Raw genomic sequence first — 22811 nt, 5'->3', positions numbered from 1 at the left:
TCATCGATCCAGCAACAGTCGCACCAGACTGTAGACGTCCTCGTCAGCCTCACCTCTTGGCCTCCTCCAGCCTGCACAGGTACTGATACACTATGTTCTGCACTCTCTGCTCGTCCATCTGCTCCGCCGTCAGCCGCTCGTCTGCACAGCACACACACAGAGACGAGACACAAACACACACACACAGAGACGAGACACAAACACACACACACAGACGAGACACAAACACACACACAGAGACGAGACACAAACACACACACAGAGATGAGACACAAACACACACAGAGACGAGACACAAACACACACACAGAGACGAGACACAAACACACACACACAGACGAGACACAAACACACACACAGAGACGAGACACAAACACACACACAGAGACGAGACACAAACACACACACAGAGACGAGACACAAACACACACACACAGACGAGACACAAACACACACACAGAGACGAGACACAAACACACACACAGAGACGAGACACAAACACACACAGAGACGAGACACAAACACACACACAGAGACGAGACACAAACACACACACAGAGACGAGACACAAACACACACACACAGACGAGACACAAACACACACACAGAGACGAGACACAAACACACACACAGAGACGAGACACAAACACACACACAGAGACGAGACACAAACACACACACAGAGATGAGACACAAACACACACAGAGACGAGACACAAACACACACACAGAGACGAGACACAAACACACACACAGAGACGAGACACAAACACACACACACAGACGAGACACAAACACACACACAGAGACGAGACACAAACACACACACAGAGACGAGACACAAACACACACAGAGACGAGACACAAACACACACACAGAGACGAGACACAAACACACACACAGAGACGAGACACAAACACACACACAGAGACGAGACACAAACACACACACAGAGACGAGACACAAACACACACACAGAGACGAGACACAAACACACACACAGAGACGAGACACAAACACACACACAGAGACGAGACACAAACACACACACAGAGACGAGACACAAACACACACACACAGACGAGACACAAACACACACACAGAGACGAGACACAAACACACACACAGAGACGAGACACAAACACACACACAGAGACGAGACACAAACACACACACAGAGATGAGACACAAACACACACAGAGACGAGACACAAACACACACACACAGAGACGAGACACAAACACACACACACAGACGAGACACAAACACACACACAGAGACGAGACACAAACACACACAGAGACGAGACACAAACACACACACAGAGACGAGACACAAACACACACACAGAGACGAGACACAAACACACACACAGAGACGAGACACAAACACACACACAGAGACGAGACACAAACACACACACAGAGACGAGACACAAACACACACACAGAGACGAGACACAAACACACACACAGAGATGAGACACAAACACACACAGAGACGAGACACAAACACACACACAGAGACGAGACACAAACACACACACAGAGACGAGACACAAACACACACACAGAGACGAGACACAAACACACACACAGAGACGAGACACAAACACACACACAGAGACGAGACACAAACACACACACAGAGACGAGACACAAACACACACACAGAGACGAGACACAAACACACACACACAGACGAGACACAAACACACACACAGAGACGAGACACAAACACACACACAGAGACGAGACACAAACACACACACAGAGACGAGACACAAACACACACACAGAGACGAGACACAAACACACACACAGAGACGAGACACAAACACACACACAGAGATGAGACACAAACACACACAGAGACGAGACACAAACACACACACAGAGACGAGACACAAACACACACACAGAGACGAGACACAAACACACACACACAGAGACGAGACACAAACACACACACAGAGACGAGACACAAACACACACACACAGAGACGAGACACAAACACACACACAGAGACGAGACACAAACACACACACAGAGACGAGACACAAACACACACAGAGACGAGACACAAACACACACACAGAGACGAGACACAAACACACACACAGAGACGAGACACAAACACACACACAGAGACGAGACACAAACACACACACAGAGACGAGACACAAACACACACACAGAGACGAGACACAAACACACACACACAGACGAGACACAAACACACACACAGAGACGAGACACAAACACACACACAGAGACGAGACACAAACACACACACAGAGACGAGACACAAACACACACACAGAGACGAGACACAAACACACACACAGAGACGAGACACAAACACACACACAGAGACGAGACACAAACACACACAGAGACGAGACACAAACACACACACAGAGACGAGACACAAACACACACACAGAGACGAGACACAAACACACACACACAGACGAGACACAAACACACACACAGAGACGAGACACAAACACACACACAGAGACGAGACACAAACACACACAGAGACGAGACACAAACACACACACAGAGACGAGACACAAACACACACACAGAGACGAGACACAAACACACACACAGAGACGAGACACAAACACACACACAGAGAAAAGACCGAAACTCTCAATATGTACACAAATGTACACAACAACAACAACAGCCAGGAGAATGCAGCCTTTGTTTGCAGGTTAAAACAATTATTGTACCAGATACTGAGGAAAATCTCTAAACTTGTGTCACAACACGATCTGAAGCTTATAATCTGTGCGTTTGTGTCTTACTCTTGGACTACTGTATCATTTTGTGTCTAAACAAGGATCTGTTTCGCCTGCAGTTCATACAAAACTCTGCAGAATTCTGAGCCGCTCTAGTAGAAGAACTCACATTTCTCCTTCAAACTCTTCACTAGTTTCTTTCAGGATCATTTTAAAATTCTGGTTCTTACTTTCAGATCTATTCATGGTCAGACCTTCATGATCTGATCCAGACTTACACCCCAGCTCGGGCTCTGAGGTCTGTGGATCAGAATCTACTGATGGTTCCTGAACTTCCGGACCAGAGGGGAGAAATCTTTTCAGGCTGTTGCTCCTAAGCTTTGGAACCATCTCTGTGTTTGATGATCTACTGACTCCTTCAAGAAACATCTGTGTTTGATGATCTACTGACTCCTTCAAGAAACATCTGTGTTTGATGATCTACTGACTCCTTTAAGAAACATGTGTGTTTGATGATCTACTGACTCCTTTAAGAAACATCTGTGTTTGTTGATCTACTGACTCCTTTAAGAAACATGTGTTTGATGATCTACTGACTCCTTCAAGAAACATGTGTGTTTGATGATCTACTGACTCCTTCAAGAAACATGTGTTTGATGATCTACTGACTCCTTCAAGAAACATCTGTGTTTGATGATCTACTGACTCCTTTAAGAAACATCTGTGTTTGTTGATCTACTGACTCCTTCAAGAAACATGTGTGTTTGATGATCTACTGACTCCTTCAAGAAACATGTGTGTTTGATGATCTACTGACTCCTTCAAGAAACATGTGTTTGATGATCTACTGACTCCTTCAAGAAACATCTGTGGTTGATGATCTACTGACTCCTTCAAGAAACATCTGTGTTTGATGATCTACTGACTCCTTCAAGAAACATCTGTGTTTGATGATCTACTGACTCCTTCAAGAACCATCTCTGTGTTTGATGATCTACTGACTCCTTCAAGAAACATCTGTGTTTGATGATCTACTGACTGCTTCAAGAAACATCTGTGTTTGATGATCTACTGACTCCTTCAAGAAACATCTGTGTTTGATGATCTACTGACTCCTTCAAGAAACATCTGTGTTTGATGATCTACTGACTCCTTCAAGAAACATGTGTGTTTGATGATCTACTGACTCCTTCAAGAAACATCTGTGTTTGATGATCTACTGACTCCTTCAAGAAACATCTGTGTTTGATGATCTACTGACTCCTTTAAGAAACATCTGTGTTTGATGATCTACTGACTCCTTCAAGAAACATCTGTGTTTGATGATCTACTGACTCCTTCAAGAAACATCTGTGTTTGATGATCTACTGACTCCTTCAAGAAACATCTGTGTTTGATGATCTACTGACTCCTTCAAGAAACATCTGTGTTTGATGATCTACTGACTCCTTCAAGAAACATCTCTGTGTTTGATGATCTACTGACTCCTCCAAGAAACATCTGTTTGATGATCTACTGACTCCTTCAAGAAACATCTGTTTGATCATCTACTGACTCCTTCAAGAAACATGTGTGTTTGATGATCTACTGACTCCTTCAAGAAACATCTGTGTTTGATGATCTACTGACTCCTTCAAGAACCATCTCTTTGTTTGATGATCTACTGACTCCTTCAAGAAACATCTGTGTTTGATGATCTACTGACTCCTTCAAGAAACATCTGTGTTTGATGATCTACTGACTCCTTTAAGAAATATCTGTGTTTGATGATCTACTGACTCCTTCAAGAACCATCTCTGTGTTTGATGATCTACTGACTCCTTCAAGAAACATCTGTGTTTGATGATCTACTGACTCCTTCAAGAAACATCTGTGTTTGATGATCTACTGACTCCTTCAAGAAACATCCGTGTTTGATGATCTACTGACTCCTTCAAGAACCATCTCTTTGTTTGATGATCTACTGACTCCTTCAAGAAATATCTGTGTTTGATGATCTACTGACTCCTTCAAGAACCATCTCTGTGTTTGATGATCTACTGACTCCTTCAAGAAACATCTGTGTTTGATGATCTACTGACTCCTTCAAGAAACATCTGTGTTTGATGATCTACTGACTCCTTCAAGAAACATGTGTGTTTGATGATCTACTGACTCCTTCAAGAAACATGTGTGTTTGATGATCTACTGACTCCTTCAAGAAACATCTGTGTTTGATGATCTACTGACTCCTTCAAGAAACATCTGTGTTTGATGATCTACTGACTCCTTTAAGAAATATCTGTGTTTGATGATCTACTGACTCCTTCAAGAACCATCTCTGTGTTTGATGATCTACTGACTCCTTCAAGAAACATCTGTGTTTGATGATCTACTGACTCCTTCAAGAAACATCTGTGTTTGATGATCTACTGACTCCTTCAAGAAACATCTCTGTGTTTGATGATCTACTGACTCCTTCAAGAAACATCTGTTTGATGATCTACTGACTCCTTCAAGAAACATCTGTGTTTGATGATCTACTGACTCCTTCAAGAAAAATCTGTTTGATGATCTACTGATTCCTTCAAGAAACATCTGTGTTTGATGATCTACTGACTCCTTCAAGAACCATCTCTTTGTTTGATGATCTACTGACTCCTTCAAGAAACATCTGTGTTTGATGATCTACTGACTCCTTTAAGAAACATCTGTGTTTGATGATCTACTGACTCCTTCAAGAAACATCTGTGTTTGATGATCTACTGACTCCTTCAAGAAACATCTGTGTTTGATGATCTACTGACTCCTTCAAGAAACATGTGTGTTTGATGATCTACTGACTCCTTCAAGAAACATGTGTGTTTGATGATCTACTGACTCCTTCAAGAAACATCTGTGTTTGATGATCTACTGACTCCTTCAAGAAACATCTCAAGACACTTTGATTTGAGCTTTTCCTTGATTCTCTGAGACGCTTGTAAGTAAGTAAGTAAGTAATATTTATTTATATAGCGCTTTTCGAGACCAGGGTCACAAAGCGCTTAAACAATCAAAACAAAACTAACTAAATTTGTATTTATTTTAACTGTGCGATTTGTGATCCTGGTCTAAGGAAATATCTTTACAAATAATGAAAAAGTAACAATAATTTCGAGTACATGTATTTCCTCAGTTGCTTCATCTGTTGTTAAACTTGAAACACGTCAGACATGTCGGTGTAGGAAGACCCTGAGCCTGTGACGTCATCATAGAAACGTTTTATATTTACTCTGATCTCGAGTGCATTGTTGCTGACATTAAACGTCAGAGTCAAAAGTGGAAATATGTGCTAAGGTAGTCTGACGTCACAATAAGTCTGGCAACAAAAGTTTACGTTTACAGCCCGGACCGTTTCAGTCACTCACTGCTAACGTCAACATCTCACGTTCACCTGTCCGTCAAAAGTGTCATTCAATTGTTGTCAAGGTGCAGATGTTCTGTACACCACTATGACGTCACAGTTACGGAAAGAACAACATGGGACTTACAGCGACTTTGAGCGGCAGACTCCGACATCCTCACGCGGCTTCACTCTGCTGTTCTTCTGAGACACCTGAGACTCACCTGAGACTGTCCAGAGACTCTCCAGAGACTCTCCAGACACACCTGGACTCAAACTTCTCCCGCTCGAACTCCAGTTTCCGGTATGGACTTTGAAAGCTGCTGCTGCTGCGCTCTGATTGGTCGACATAATCGCTACCCTATTGGTGGTGATAACCGCGGTGCATTGTGGTTATCGTCGAAGCAGTTAAACAAAACTACAAATACGAAGATAAAAACATAAGAACTTTAAGAATTAATGTTACACTCAGTAAGTGCATTTTTTCTGTATTATACTATATAGTATAAAAGCTCTTTTGTCATAAATATACGGGATAATGTTACCATGGCAACGACAACACGGACCTTTGGCGGACTCACTGATCGAGCTGAGACTTTAAGATGAAAGAATGAATGAATGAATGAATGAAAGAATGAATGAATGAATGAATGAGTGAGTGAATGAAATGATGTGTGTGTGAGAGTGAGTATATATGTGCGTGAGAGTGAGTATATATGTGTGTGAGAGTGAGTATATATGTGCGTGAGAGTGAGTATATATGTGCGTGAGAGTGAGTATATATGTGTGTGAGAGTGAGTATATACGTGTGTGAGAGTGAGTATATATGTGCGTGAGAGTGAGTATATATGTGTGTGAGAGTGAGTATATACGTGCGTGAGAGTGAGTATATACGTGCGTGAGAGTGAGTATATATGTGCGTGAGAGTGAGTATATATGTGTGTGAGAGTGAGTATATATGTGCGTGAGAGTGAGTATATATGTGCGTGAGAGTGAGTATATATGTGTGTGAGAGTGAGTATATATGTGCGTGAGAGTGAGTATATACGTGTGTGAGAGTGAGTATATATGTGCGTGAGAGTGAGTATATATGTGCGTGAGAGTGAGGATATACGTGTGTGAGAGTGAGTATATACGTGTGTGAGAGTGAGTATATATGTGCGTGAGAGTGAGTATATACGTGTGTGAGAGTGAGTATATATGTGTGTGAGAGTGAGTATATATGTGCGTGAGAGTGAGTATATACGTGTGTGAGAGAGAGTATATACGTGTGTGAGAGTGAGTATGTTGGGAACCCCTACTGTCTCTGAGCCCATCTCCTCCTCTTGGTCATCCTTCACTGCTGTATCTTTGGGTGATATTTCAGCACTAGTGAACAAGATGAAACCCTCCTCTTGCTCAGATGACGTCCTTCCTTGTAGGCTTTTTATCAAAGTATTTGATGTAATTGGCCCCTGGGTTACCAATATGGTGAACCTCTCCCTTTCCACAGGGGTTTTTCCCAATGCATTTAAACATGCCATTGTGGAGCCTCTGCTCAAAAAACCAGGCTTAGACCCAACTGACCTCAGTAATTTCAGGCCTATTTCTAAGCTCCCTTTCTTGTCCAAGATCTTGGAGAAGGTGGTGTCCGAGCAGCTGTCTTTGTTCTTGGATCAGAGCGACATCCATGAGAAGTTTCAGTCTGGCTTCCGTAAACATCACTCTACGGAGACAGCTTTACTGAAAGTGTCCAGTGACATCATGATGTCGGCTGACTCTGGTAAATTCACTGTTCTGGTTCTCTTGGATCTGTCGTCAGCCTTTGACACAGTTGATCACCAGATCCTGCTGAGAAGACTAAGGGATGAAGTGGGACTGTCTGGGTCTGTGTTAGAATGGTTCTCATCTTACCTTTCTGGGCGCAGTTTTAGTGTATCTGCCAATCAAATGAGGTCTGAATCGGCAGATCTGTTGTGTGGAGTCCCTCAAGGTTCTGTTCTGGGTCCTTTATTGTTTTTGCTGTACTTGATTCCCCTTGGTAAAATCATTCAGAGATTTCCAGATGTTTCTTATCACATTTTTGCTGATGACATCCAGCTCTACTGCTCTTTTGACCCAACTGAGCCCCAAAGGCTGAACAGCTTAGTCAATTGTTTGCTAGAAATCAAACAATGGCTGAGTGAAAACACTTTACAGCTTAATGTGGACAAAACTGAAACTCTGGTGATTGCTCCTGATGATAAGATTCCAGGGTTGAGTCAGTACTTGGGTGACTTAGGTCAGTCTGTCAAACTGAGCCTGAGAAACCTGGGTGTTGTATTTGATAAAGACATGTCTCTTGTTCAACACTGTAGAAAACTGACCAGAAACTGTTTCCTTCAACTGAGAAAAATCTCTAAACTTAGGAAAATGCTGTCACAACATGATCTGGAGCTTGTAATCCATGCGTTTGTTTCTTCTCGTCTGGACTATTGTAACAGTTTGTTTTCATGTCTTAACAAGAAGGAGCTGTCTCGCCTGCAGTTGATTCAGAACTCTGCAGCGAGAATTCTGACCCGCTCTAGTAGAAGAACTCACATTTCTCCGGTCCTTAAAACTCTTCACTGGCTTCCAGTTTCTTTCAGGATCAACTTTAAAATTCTGGTTCTTACTTTCAGAGCTATTCATGGTCAGGCTCCTCCTTACATCACTGATCTGATCCAGCCTTACACCCCAGCTCGGTCTCTGAGGTCTGTGGATCAGAATCTACTTATGGTTCCACGCACACGGCTCAGGACCAGAGGAGAGAAATCTTTTCAGGCTGTTGCTCCTAAGCTTTGGAACAATCTTCCTCTCTCTTTGCGCTTGATGGAGTCTACTGACTCCTTTAAGAAACATCTTAAGACGTTTCTATTTGTTCAGGCTTTTCCTTGAATTTCTCGAACTCCTGTGTTGTTCTCGGTGTTGTCTTGATCTTTGAAGTATGTACTGTTTTGAGTATTGTTTTTGATTGTTAAAGCGCTTTGTGACCCTGGTCTCGAAAAGCGCTATATAAATATATATTACTTACTTACTTACTTACTTACTTACTATATATGTGCGTGAGAGTGAGTATATATGTGCGTGAGAGTGAGTATATACGTGTGTGAGAGTGAGTATATATGTGCGTGAGAGTGAGTATATACGTGTGTGAGAGTGAGTATATACGTGTGTGAGAGTGAGTATATATGTGCGTGAGAGTGAGTATATATGTGCGTGAGAGTGAGTATATACGTGTGTGAGAGTGAGTATATACGTGTGTGAGAGTGAGTATATATGTGCGTGAGAGTGAGTATATATGTGTGTGAGAGTGAGTATATATGTGCGTGAGAGTGAGTATATATGTGTGTGAGAGTGAGTATATATGTGCGTGAGAGTGAGTATATATGTGTGTGAGAGTGAGTATATATGTGCGTGAGAGTGAGTATATATGTGTGTGAGAGTGAGTATATGTGTGTGTGAGAGTGAGTATATATGTGTGTGAGAGTGAGTATATACGTGTGTGAGAGTGAGTATATATGTGCGTGAGAGTGAGTATATATGTGTGTGAGAGTGAGTATATACGTGCGTGAGAGTGAGTATATACGTGCGTGAGAGTGAGTATATATGTGCGTGAGAGTGAGTATATATGTGTGTGAGAGTGAGTATATATGTGTGTGAGAGTGAGTATATATGTGCGTGAGAGTGAGTATATATGTGTGTGAGAGTGAGTATATATGTGCGTGAGAGTGAGTATATACGTGTGTGAGAGTGAGTATATATGTGCGTGAGAGTGAGTATATATGTGCGTGAGAGTGAGTATATACGTGTGTGAGAGTGAGTATATACGTGTGTGAGAGTGAGTATATATGTGCGTGAGAGTGAGTATATATGTGTGTGAGAGTGAGTATATATGTGTGTGAGAGTGAGTATATATGTGCGTGAGAGTGAGTATATACGTGTGTGAGAGAGAGTATATACGTGTGTGAGAGTGAGTATATATGTGCGTGAGAGTGAGTATATATGTGCGTGAGAGTGAGTATATACGTGTGTGAGAGTGAGTATATATGTGCGTGAGAGTGAGTATATACGTGTGTGAGAGTGAGTATATACGTGTGTGAGAGTGAGTATATATGTGCGTGAGAGTGAGTATATATGTGCGTGAGAGTGAGTATATACGTGTGTGAGAGTGAGTATATACGTGTGTGAGAGTGAGTATATATGTGCGTGAGAGTGAGTATATATGTGTGTGAGAGTGAGTATATATGTGCGTGAGAGTGAGTATATATGTGTGTGAGAGTGAGTATATATGTGCGTGAGAGTGAGTATATATGTGTGTGAGAGTGAGTATATATGTGCGTGAGAGTGAGTATATATGTGTGTGAGAGTGAGTATATGTGTGTGTGAGAGTGAGTATATATGTGTGTGAGAGTGAGTATATACGTGTGTGAGAGTGAGTATATATGTGCGTGAGAGTGAGTATATATGTGTGTGAGAGTGAGTATATTGTGAGAGTGAGTATATATGTGCGTGAGAGTGAGTATATATGTGCGTGAGAGTGAGTATATACATGTGTGAGAGTGAGTATATACGTGTGTGAGAGTGAGTATATATGTGTGTGAGAGTGAGTATATACGTGTGTGAGAGTGAGTATATATGTGCGTGAGAGTGAGTATATATGTGTGTGAGAGTGAGTATATATGTGCGTGAGAGTGAGTATATATGTGTGTGAGAGTGAGTATATATGTGCGTGAGAGTGAGTATATATGTGTGTGAGAGTGAGTATATATGTGTGTGAGAGTGAGTATATATGTGTGTGAGAGTGAGTATATACGTGTGTGAGAGTGAGTATAAATGTGCGTGAGAGTGAGTATATATGTGTGTGAGAGTGAGTATATATGTGCGTGAGAGTGAGTATATATGTGCGTGAGAGTGAGTATATATGTGCGTGAGAGTGAGTATATATGTGCGTGAGAGTGAGTATATATGTGTGTGAGAGTGAGTATATATGTGTGTGAGAGTGAGTATATATGTGCGTGAGAGTGAGTATATATGTGCGTGAGAGTGAGTATATATGTGCGTGAGAGTGAGTATATATGTGTGTGAGAGTGAGTATATATGTGCGTGAGAGTGAGTATATATGTGCGTGAGAGTGAGTATATATGTGCGTGAGAGTGAGTATATATGTGTGTGAGAGTGAGTATATATGTGCGTGAGAGTGAGTATATATGTGCGTGAGAGTGAGTATATATGTGTGTGAGAGTGAGTATATATGTGTGTGAGAGTGAGTATATATGTTTGTGAGAGTGAGTATATATGTGCGTGAGAGTGAGTATATATGTGTGTGAGAGTGAGTATATATGTGCGTGAGAGTGAGTATATATGTGCGTGAGAGTGAGTATATATGTGCGTGAGAGTGAGTATATATGTGCGTGAGAGTGAGTATATATGTGTGTGAGAGTGAGTATATATGTGCGTGAGAGTGAGTATATATGTGCGTGAGAGTGAGTATATATGTGTGTGAGAGTGAGTATATATGTGCGTGAGAGTGAGTATATACAGTAATGATAATATAAATAAATGAGTTCATTAGTTAATAAAATATATTTGTTTCCTAGTTATTAAAATTATATTTGTTTCCTAGTTAATAAAAATATATTTGTTTCCTAGTTAATAAAAATATATTTGTTTCCTAGTTAATAAAAATATATTTGTTTCCTAGTTAATAAAAATATATTTGTTTCCTAGTTAATAAAATATATTTGTTTCGTAGTTAATAAAAATATATTTGTTTCCTAGTTAATAAAATATATTTGTTTCCTAGTTAATAAAAATATATTTGTTTCCTAGTTAATAAAATATATTTGTTTCGTAGTTAATAAAATATATTTGTTTCCTAGTTATTAAAATATACTTGTTTACTAGTTAATAAAATATATTTGTTTCCTAGTTAATAAAATATATTTGTTTCCTAGTTAATAAAAATATATTTGTTTCCTAGTTAATAAAAATATATTTGTTTCCTAGTTAATAAAATTATATTTGTTTCCTAGTTAATAAAATTATATTTGTTTCCTAGTTAATAAAATATATTTGTTTCCTAGTTAATAAAATTATATTTGTTTCCTAGTTAATAAAAATATATTTGTTTCCTAGTTAATACAATTATATTTGTTTCCTAGTTAATAAAATATATTTGTTTCCTAGTTAATAAAATTATATTTGTTTCCTAGTTAATAAAATTATATTTGTTTCCTAGTTAATAAAATATATTTGTTTCCTAGTTAATAAAAATATATTTGTTTCCTAGTTAATAAAAATATATTTGTTTCCTAGTTAATAAAAATATATTTGTTTCCTAGTTAATAAAAATATATTTGTTTCCTAGTTAATACAATTATATTTGTTTCCTAGTTAATAAAATTATATTTGTTTCCTAGTTAATAAAATATATTTGTTTCCTAGTTAATAAAATTATATTTGTTTCCTAGTTAATAAAAATATATTTGTTTCCTAGTTAATAAAATTATATTTGTTTCCTAGTTAATAAAATATATTTGTTTCCTAGTTAATAAAATTATATTTGTTTCCTAGTTAATAAAAATATATTTGTTTCCTAGTTAATAAAAATATATTTGTTTCCTAGTTAATAAAATTATATTTGTTTCCTAGTTAATAAAATATATTTGTTTCGTAGTTAATAAAATTATATTTGTTTCCTAGTTAATAAAAATATATTTGTTTCCTAGTTAATAAAATTATATTTGTTTCCTAGTTAATAAAATTACATTTGTTTCCTAGTTAATAAAAATATATTTGTTTCCTAGTTAATAAAATTATATTTGTTTCCTAGTTAATAAAAATATATTTGTTTCCTAGTTAATAAAAATATATTTGTTTCCTAGTTAATAAAATTATATTTGTTTCCTAGTTAATAAAATTATATTTGTTTCCTAGTTAATAAAAATATATTTGTTTCCTAGTTAATAAAAATATATTTGTTTCCTAGTTAATAAAAATATATTTGTTTCCTAGTTAATAAAATTATATTTGTTTCCTAGTTAATAAAATTATATTTGTTTCCTAGTTAATAAAATATATTTATTTCCTAGTTAATAAAATTATATTTGTTTCCTAGTTAATAAAAATATATTTGTTTCCTAGTTAATAAAATATATTTGTTTCCTAGTTAATAAAAATATATTTGTTTCCTAGTTAATAAAATTATATTTGTTTCCTAGTTAATAAAATATATTTGTTTCCTAGTTAATAAAAATATATTTGTTTCCTAGTTAATAAAATTATATTTGTTTCCTAGTTAATAAAATATATTTGTTTCCTAGTTAATAAAAATATATTTGTTTCCTAGTTAATAAAATATATTTGTTTCCTAGTTAATAAAAATATATTTGTTTCCTAGTTAATAAAATATATTTGTTTCCTAGTTAATAAAAATATATTTGTTTCCTAGTTAATAAAATTATATTTGTTTCCTAGTTAATAAAATTATATTTGTTTCCTAGTTAATAAAATTATATTTGTTTCCTAGTAAATAAAAATATATTTGTTTCCTAGTTAATAAAATATATTTGTTTCCTAGTTATTAAAATTATATTTGTTTCCTAGTTAATACAATATATTTGTTTCCTAGTTAATAAAATTATATTTGTTTCCTAGTTAATAAAATTATATTTGTTTCCTAGTTAATAAAATTATATTTGTTTCCTAGTTAATAAAAATATATTTGTTTCCTAGTTAATAAAAATATATTTGTTTCCTAGTTAATAAAAATATATTTGTTTCCTAGTTAATAAAATTATATTTGTTTCCTAGTTAATACATTTATATTTGTTTCCTAGTTAATAAAATTATATTTGTTTCCTAGTTAATAAAATTATATTTGTTTCCTAGTTAATAAAATATATTTGTTTCCTAGTTAATAAAATTATATTTGTTTCCTAGTTAATAAAATATATTTGTTTCCTAGTTAATAAAAATACATTTGTTTCCTAGTTAATAAAAATATATTTGTTTCCTAGTTAATAAAAATATATTTGTTTCCTAGTTAATAAAAATATATTTGTTTCCTAGTTAATAAAATTATATTTGTTTCCTAGTTAATAAAATATATTTGTTTCCTAGTTAATAAAATTATATTTGTTTCCTAGTTAATAAAAATATATTTGTTTCCTAGTTAATAAAAATATATTTGTTTCCTAGTTAATAAAATTATATTTGTTTCCTAGTTAATAAAATATATTTGTTTCGTAGTTAATAAAATTATATTTGTTTCCTAGTTAATAAAAATATATTTGTTTCCTAGTTAATAAAATTATATTTGTTTCCTAGTTAATAAAATTACATTTGTTTCCTAGTTAATAAAAATATATTTGTTTCCTAGTTAATAAAATTATATTTGTTTCCTAGTTAATAAAAATATATTTGTTTCCTAGTTAATAAAAATATATTTGTTTCCTAGTTAATAAAAATATATTTGTTTCCTAGTTAATAAAATTATATTTGTTTCCTAGTTAATAAAATTATATTTGTTTCCTAGTTAATAAAAATATATTTGTTTCCTAGTTAATAAAAATATATTTGTTTCCTAGTTAATAAAAATATATTTGTTTCCTAGTTAATAAAATTATATTTGTTTCCTAGTTAATAAAATTATATTTGTTTCCTAGTTAATAAAATATATTTATTTCCTAGTTAATAAAATTATATTTGTTTCCTAGTTAATAAAAATATATTTGTTTCCTAGTTAGTAAAATATATTTGTTTCCTAGTTAATAAAAATATATTTGTTTCCTAGTTAATAAAATTATATTTGTTTCCTAGTTAATAAAATATATTTGTTTCCTAGTTAATAAAAATATATTTGTTTCCTAGTTAATAAAATTATATTTGTTTCCTAGTTAATAAAATATATTTGTTTCCTAGTTAATAAAAATATATTTGTTTCCTAGTTAATAAAATATATTTGTTTCCTAGTTAATAAAAATATATTTGTTTCCTAGTTAATAAAATTATATTTGTTTCCTAGTTAATAAAATTATATTTGTTTCCTAGTTAATAAAATTATATTTGTTTCCTAGTAAATAAAAATATATTTGTTCCCTAGTTAATAAAATATATTTGTTTCCTAGTTATTAAAATTATATTTGTTTCCTAGTTAATAAAATATATTTGTTTCCTAGTTAATAAAATTATATTTGTTTCCTAGTTAATAAAAATATATTTGTTTCCTAGTTAATAAAAATATATTTGTTTCCTAGTTAATAAAAATATATTTGTTTCCTAGTAAATAAAATTATATTTGTTTCCTAGTTAATAAAAATATATTTGTTTCCTAGTTAATAAAATTATATTTGTTTCCTAGTTAATAAAAATATATTTGTTTCCTAGTTAATAAAAATATATTTGTTTCCTAGTTAATAAAAATATATTTGTTTCCTAGTTAATAAAATTATATTTGTTTCCTAGTTAATAAAAATATATTTGTTTCCTAGTTAATAAAATATATTTGTTTCCTAGTTAATAAAAATATATTTGTTTCCTAGTTAATAAAATTATATTTGTTTCCTAGTTAATAAAAATATATTTGTTTCCTAGTTAATAAAATTATATTTGTTTCCTAGTTAATAAAAATATATTTGTTTCCTAGTTAATAAAATTATATTTGTTTCCTAGTTAATAAAAATATATTTGTTTCCTAGTTAATAAAATATATTTGTTTCCTAGTTAATAAAAATATATTTGTTTCCTAGTTAATAAAATTATATTTGTTTCCTAGTTAATAAAATATATTTGTTTCCTAGTTAATAAAATTATATTTGTTTCCTAGTTAATAAAAATGAAACACACACACACACACACACACACACACACACACACACACACACACACACACACACACACACACATCTCTCTGTAGCTCCGCCTCTCAGTCTCTCCACTCGAGCTGCAGAAGAACATTTTCATCTTTTCATCTGTGAGAAGAACATGAGAGCGTCGACTGATGTGCAGGTACAACCTTCCCTCTATTCCTCCTCTTCCCTCTTTCCCTCCTCTTCCCTCTTTCCCTCCTCTTCCCTCTATCCCTCCTCTTCCCTCTATCCCTCCTCTTTCCTCTTTCCCTCCTCTTCCCCCTTTCTTCTCTTCCCTCCTCTTCCCTCTATCTTCTCTCTTCCCTCCTCTTCCCTCTTTCTCTCCTCCCTCTTTCCCTTCTCTTCCCTCTATCCCTCCTCTTCCCTCTTTCTCTCCTCTTCCCTCTTTCCCTCCTCTTCCCTCTATCCCTCCTCTTCCCTCTATCCCTCCTCTTTCCTCTTTCCCTCCTCTTCCCTCTTTCCCTTCTCTTCCCTCCTCTTCCCTCTATCTTCTCTCTTCCCTCCTCTTCCCTCTTTCTCTCCTCCCTCTTTCCCTCCTCTTCCCTCTTCTCTTCCCTCTATCTTCTCTCTTCCCTCTTCTCTTCCCTCTATCTTCTCTCGTGTTTTCTCTTCTCCAGCTGCAGCTTCAACACTTTGTTTGAATTTCTTGCTGACATCAGCAGATCATGTGATCTCGTGAACCAGAAAAGACTCGACAACCCGTGAGTCACAGGCGTGCTAATGAACCGACTCACTGACCTTCAAAGCACACCTGTGTTGTTGTTTTGTGTCGAGTGAAACGTTTGACGTACGTTGTGTTGTTGTTTTGTGTCGAGTGAAACGTTTGACGTACGTTGTGTTGTTGTTTTGTGTCGAGTGAAACGTTTGACGTACGTTGTGTTGTTGTTTTGTGTCGAGTGAAACGTTTGACGTACGTTGTGTTGTTGTTTTCTGACTGCAAAGTCCTCACAATGAGAACCAAACAAGAAAATACACTTTGAGCTCCGGTTACACACAAGAGCTATTTCAGGCTTGTGTGTAACACTTGTGTGTGTCTTTGTGTTTTAATGTGCATCTGTGTGTGTGCATGTGTGTGTGTTAAAGCAAGTGTGTTTGTTTGCAAGTGTGTGCACGTGTGTGCATGCACCTGTGTGTGCATGTGTGTGCATGCAGCTGTGTGTCCATGAGAGTAGGTGTGTGTGTGCATGTGCGTGGTCCTGTGTATGTGCGAGCAGGTGTGTGTGCAGAATTGTGTGCGTGTATGTAGACGAGCGTTTGTATGTGCGAGCAGGTGTGTGTGCAGAAGTATGTGTGTGTGTGTATGTAGACGAGCGTGTGTATGTGCGAGCAGGTGTGTGTGCAGAAGTGTGTGTGTGTGTGTATGTAGACGAGCGTGTGTATGTGCGAGCAGGTGTGTGTGCAGAAGTATGTGTGTGTGTGTATGTAGACGAGCGTGTGTATGTGCGAGCAGGTGTGTGTGCAGAAGTGTGTGTGTGTGTATGTAGACGAGCGTGCGTATGTGCGAGCAGGTGTGTGTGCAGAAGTGTGTGTGTGTGTATGTAGACGAGCGTGTGTGTGTGCGAGCAGGTGTGTGTGCAGAAGTGTGTGTGTGTGTATGTAGACGAGCGTGTGTGTGTGCGAGCAGGTGTGTGTGCAGAAGTGTGTGTGTGTGTATGTAGACGAGCGTGTGTATGTGCGAGCAGGTGTGTGTGCAGAAGTGTGTGTGTGTGTATGTAGACGAGCGTGTGTGTGTGCGAGCAGGTGTGTGTGCAGAAGTGTGTGTGTGTGTATGTAGACGAGCGTTTGTATGTGCGAGCAGGTGTGTGTGCAGAAGTGTGTGTGTGCAGAAGTGTGTGTGTGTGTATGTAGACGAGCGTGTGTATGTGCGAGCAGGTGTGTGTGCAGAAGTGTGTGTGTGTGTATGTAGACGAGCGTTTGTATGTGCGAGCAGGTGTGTGTGCAGAAGTGTGTGTGTGTGTGTATGTAGACGAGCGTGCGTATGTGCGAGCAGGTGTGTGTGCAGAAGTGTGTGTGTGTGTATGTAGACGAGCGTGTGTATGTGCGAGCAGGTGTGTGTGCAGAAGTGTGTGTGTGTGTATGTAGACGAGCGTGTGTGTGTGCGAGCAGGTGTGTGTGCAGAAGTGTGTGTGTGTGTATGTAGACGAGCGTGTGTGTGTGCGAGCAGGTGTGTGTGCAGAAGTGTGTGTGTGTGTATGTAGACGAGCGTGTGTGTGTGCGAGCAGGTGTGTGTGCAGAAGTGTGTGTGTTTGTGCAGTGCAATCATGTGACAGTTGAGAAGTGGACTAGATCTTCGGCTGAATCTTGTTAGTGTTTCTGTCACCAGTCGACTCCTTGTCAGTGGCTGTGAATCTGTTGCCACGGCAACGTCCTCACTTCCTTCACAGTCTTTGTGTTTTTAATTCGCTCCAAACGTCCAGATAAGCTGTTGTCATGTGACCTGGTCTGCAGGATGTCAGGGAACTGGTCTACGCTCAAGTACTCTACGGCGGCTCCTCGTCCCACAACCGTGGCTCCTCCTCCTACTAACTCCTCCCACTTCCCGCCGCCGGAATGGACTCCCAGGTTTACTCGGGCGGCCCAGTTCCGGGTCGGGGCGACCTCGATCCTCTTCGTCTTCGCGGCCTGCAGCAACCTGGCGCTGCTCGCCAGCGTGTGGCGCGGGCGCGGCCGGCGTCTGGCGTCGCACCTGCGACCTCTGATCCTGAGCCTGGTGTCGGCCGACCTGATGATGACCTTCGTGGTGATGCCGCTGGACATGGTGTGGAACGTGACGGTTCAGTGGTACGGAGGCGACGCCCTCTGCAGGCTCCTGTGCTTCCTCAAGCTGTTCGCCATGCAGGCGTCCGCCTCCATCCTCGTGGTCATCAGTCTGGACCGTCAGCACGCCATCCTGCGCCCGCTGGACGCCCTCAACGCACACCAGCGCAACCGCCGCATGCTACTGTTAGCATGGAGCTTTAGCCTGCTCTTCGCCGCCCCACAGGTACACACAGCAGTAACAGTTACACAACTGTAACACAGCAGTTACACAACAGTAACACGACACTAACACAACAGTAACACGACAGTGACACAACAGTAACACAACAGTAACACAGCAGTTACAAAGCAGTAACACAACACTAACACAGCAGTTACACAACACTAACACAGCAGTTACACAACAGTAACACAACACTAACACAGCAGTTACACAACAATAACACAACACTAACACAGCAGTTACACAGCAGTTACACAGCAGTAACACAACAGTTACACAACAGTAACACAACAGTAAAGCAGCAGTAACAAATTACATTGAAGTAACACTAAAGAAACACTAAAAAGGACACAGCAGTAACACAGCAGTAACACAGCAGTTACACAACAGTAACACAACAGTAGCACAACAGTAAAGCAGCACATAGAGTCCAGAGTCAGAACAGCAGCAGGAGCTCAGCAGGTAAATCCTGCAGGAATGTGATTAAGTGCAGCTCCTGCTGTTCATGGCACAAACACTTGTGAACCAAAGACAGAGCAGAAATGTTTCTGTTGGAGTAACAGGAGAAGATTTGTGTTGAAGACAAGTCGCTCCCGTCTCACTAGGAGGAGCATTAAAGTAACCAAAGTGCTGTGATCTTCTCTGCAGCTCTTCATCTTCCAGGCGACTCAGGCAGACGGTGTGGACTTCACTCAGTGTGTGACTCACGGCAGCTTCAGCGATCACTGGCAGGAAACTCTCTACAACATGTTCCACTTCTTTACCCTCTACGTCATCCCCCTGCTGGCCATGAGCTGCTGCTACACCCGCATCCTGCTGCACATCCACCAGCAGCACCTGCACAACAAAGGTACACACATCATCAACAAAGGTACACACATCATCAACAAAGGTACACACCTTATCATCAACAAAGGTACACACATCATCAACAAAGGTACACACATTACTCAACAATGGTAAAACACATTACATAACAACAACAGCACAGTCGTGTCACAGTCATGACAAATGGTTGTATATTGTGAAGTGTGTGTCAGAACAAGTGACCTCTACCTCTACCTGACTCTCAGCAGGGGAGTCATACCTGCGGCGCAGCGGCACAGATGTAATTCCCAAAGCTCGGATGAAGACTCTGAAGATGACAGTGGTCATCGTGCTGTCCTTTCTGGTCTGCTGGACTCCGTACTACCTGCTGGGCGTCTGGTACTGGTTCCAGCCACAGATGCTGCAGGTCACGCCTGAGCACGTGCACCACGCCCTCTTTGTGTTCGGGAACCTCAACACCTGCTGCGACCCTATCATCTATGGCTTCTACACGCCCTCCTTTCGATCGGATCTGGCTGCGTGCTGCGGCAGGACCAGGCGAGAAACCTCGCCGATGTCCATGCGGCAGAAACCTCACGGCGGCGAACTGGACGACACGCCTTCACGGTAGCCTTTGGCCATTCTGACCCGTGCAGATCAATGATGTCATAGGAATATCTATTAGAAATCAATCAGGATCCCACAACTGGGTGGTCACAGTGTCCAAAATATTTTCCACGTTATAGCGCCCCCTTCTGGTCAGTCAGAAACACCCACACAAGAACACACAGACTCACAAAAGATTACAAAAAAACAAAGCAATTTCAGCCGCATAAGTGAGACCAGAACCTCTGACTGGGTAGTAGATTCTAATCAGGACCTGGACAGTGGTTCTTGGTTCTGGTTTTCCTGATGTTTATTATGAAATTACTTGGTAGAGTGGCAAGGTCACTGTTGCGATGGAAACAAATCTTCTGATCAAGAGCCTGGTCCTGAGGTGAAGACCTGGTTGGACTCCTCACTCACTGCTGAGTCATCGAACAGACACTCGGAGCAGAGACATGTTGTAGGTGAAACTTTGAAGTTGAGACTTTTTCGATTGTTCTTCTTAGCAGAAATCAAACATTAAAAGACTCATTCGTAAGTGTGTGTGAGTGTGCGTATATTGTTTGTTCACTTTTGCCCCTCAGAGACTGTGTCACTGCAGGGACTTAATAGCTGTGGAACCTGAACACACCACCGCGTAGCCTCTTTTTCCCTCTGAGCTGAAAAATCGTTCTCGTTTTATCGTCTTTGTTACTAGAACAGCATCCTCTGTAGTTGACTCGGGTCCGAAGACAAAGTTTGAAAGACTTCCGGGTGAGTTCAAACTTTCTGTCTTCTCCCTCTTCCTCTCCATCCGCTGTTCTGTCCTGCTCGTGTCAGATATTTAGTTACACTTGGACCTCATTTAATGACAGTTCTGTAGCTTGTTAGCCAGATTGAACTATTGAACCTAAACCACTAGCTATCCAGTCTCAGTTAGACATTGTGGGGTCACATTGCTAAGCAATCAAACTTCTTGTCAAACCTTACTGATAACACCGTAAATCATCAGCTTAGCCTGTCCTTCGACCTCGGCCCTATCTACTGAGTTGTCACTTAAAACCTATTATGTTTACCAGAGGGATACATCATTTCTAGGTTTTTAACATTTTAAGTAGCAGAGATAATCTTAACAAAGATGTTATTCATAGCACATGCCTTTCTAATCGAGTCCTACCATATATCTTTTAAAACGTACACGACTTAGGTTGAGGGCCGTGTCACTCTCAAGCCTAGCTCAAGTATAGGCTTTGAATCATGAAACCCCCAGTAGTTGAAATTCTTGGTATGTAGGAACAGGGTATTTGGGTTAGGGTTAGGGTTGACACATTGACACGTGCGCACGCACGCATTGACGCACATTGACACACACACACGCATTGACGCACATTGACACGCGCGCATTTATTTCACTTTTTCACTTCAACTTCAGTGTCACCTGGTCTTATAAGTTAGCTTCTGTGGCAACAACTCAGCCTTCGTGGTCGAGTGGTAACACTTCTTGTCCTTTTTTTAAGATCCATGACCTCTTATGACTTGGGTTCAAATCCACTTATTTCCTTCACCTTCATGGTCGACCTGTTATCGAAGACCTGACAGGCTGTTCTCTTGTGATCCTGCAGGGGGCGACACAACCTGAACAAGTTTAATTATTTAATATTTCAATGATTGGTCTTCATTTTGATGACATTTCGTTGACTTCTCTGTCTTCTATTATTATTACCAATGGTTCTATCAAGAACTTCTAGCTCAGTGAGTTAGTTTGCTGCAATTTTCAGTTCTGCAGGTTCTTGGTTCAAACCCCACTGACAATTTTAACTACTCAAGTCTACATTTAAAGTGTAAAACTGTTAATTCAGCAGTCAGTCATCATAGTATCTTCTCTGGTTGAGTGGTAAGAGCAGTTGTCATTGCTTCATTGTGAAGACCACGTGGTTGTGAGTTCAAATCCCACCAACCTTCCTTCTCATTTTTATCACTTCTGTCCAAACATTCAATATAAATATATCCTAATCAAATGATTATTTGTGGACAGCCGTGGTTCGGTGGTCAGAGCAAAAGTCCCTGCTCAAGTGTGAAGTCGAAGGTTGCGGGTTCAAAGCCCACTGTTCCACAAATCAGAGCGGAAACCCAAACATATGAACACTGATGTGTTTAAAGTGAGCTAAGCTGCGGCGTGACGTTTGAGACATAAACGAAAAATGGTGGTCAAAAGAAAGATGGTGGACAAGGATGAAAAATGGTGGACAAGGACAAAAGAAAGATGGTGGACAAGGACAAAAGAAAGATGGTGGACAAGGATGAAAAATGGTGGACAAGAACAAAAGAAAGATGGTGGACAAGGATAACAAATGGTGGACAAGGATCAAAATTGATAAGGGATTGACAGTCATGTGCAAGAAGCAAAGTAAAATATTTTTATTTTATGAAAAATTGATATTTTTCTTCTCC

General features: G+C 38.6%; 2 protein-coding genes across 5 annotated transcripts in view; one reads left to right on the top strand and one right to left on the bottom strand.

Moving 5' to 3' along the window:
• LOC148057944 (ras GTPase-activating-like protein IQGAP3) overlaps positions 1-6407 on the bottom strand; it is a 34252-nt gene extending 27845 nt beyond the window's left edge. For both annotated transcript variants that reach the window (XM_087782679.1, XM_087782680.1), the window contains exons 1-2: positions 6265-6407; positions 54-141 (exon numbers count right to left, since the gene is read on the bottom strand). In XM_087782679.1, coding sequence (XP_087638805.1) covers positions 54-141; positions 6265-6292 — 116 coding nt within the window. In that variant the 5' untranslated portion in view covers positions 6293-6407. The remainder of the gene's footprint in view (positions 1-53; positions 142-6264) is intronic.
• LOC148057943 (gonadotropin-releasing hormone II receptor-like) lies at positions 47-20858 on the top strand. 3 transcript variants are annotated; one of them, XM_087782682.1, is made up of 5 exons: positions 16012-16124; positions 16645-16686; positions 18434-18968; positions 19617-19818; positions 20045-20858. In XM_087782682.1, exons 1-5 carry the CDS (start codon positions 16117-16119, stop codon positions 20404-20406), a joined length of 1149 nt encoding a protein of 382 aa, XP_087638808.1. In that variant the 5' UTR covers positions 16012-16116; the 3' UTR covers positions 20407-20858. The 3 variants fall into 3 exon arrangements, with proteins under 3 accessions (XP_087638809.1, XP_087638808.1, XP_087638807.1); XM_087782681.1 differs by having other exon boundaries at positions 20042-20858; XM_087782683.1 differs by lacking the exons at positions 16012-16124; positions 16645-16686 and adding an exon at positions 47-79 and having other exon boundaries at positions 20042-20858.
• The last annotated feature ends 1953 nt before the right edge of the window (positions 20859-22811 follow it).

Source organism: Callionymus lyra, unplaced genomic scaffold (assembly GCF_982586985.1).
Source record: "Callionymus lyra unplaced genomic scaffold, fCalLyr1.hap1.1 HAP1_SCAFFOLD_264, whole genome shotgun sequence".
In the NCBI taxonomy this organism is placed as follows: Eukaryota; Metazoa; Chordata; class Actinopteri; order Syngnathiformes; family Callionymidae; genus Callionymus; species Callionymus lyra.
The sequence above is the reverse complement of the archived record's forward strand: the minus strand, read 5'-3'. Positions and strand labels throughout refer to the sequence as shown.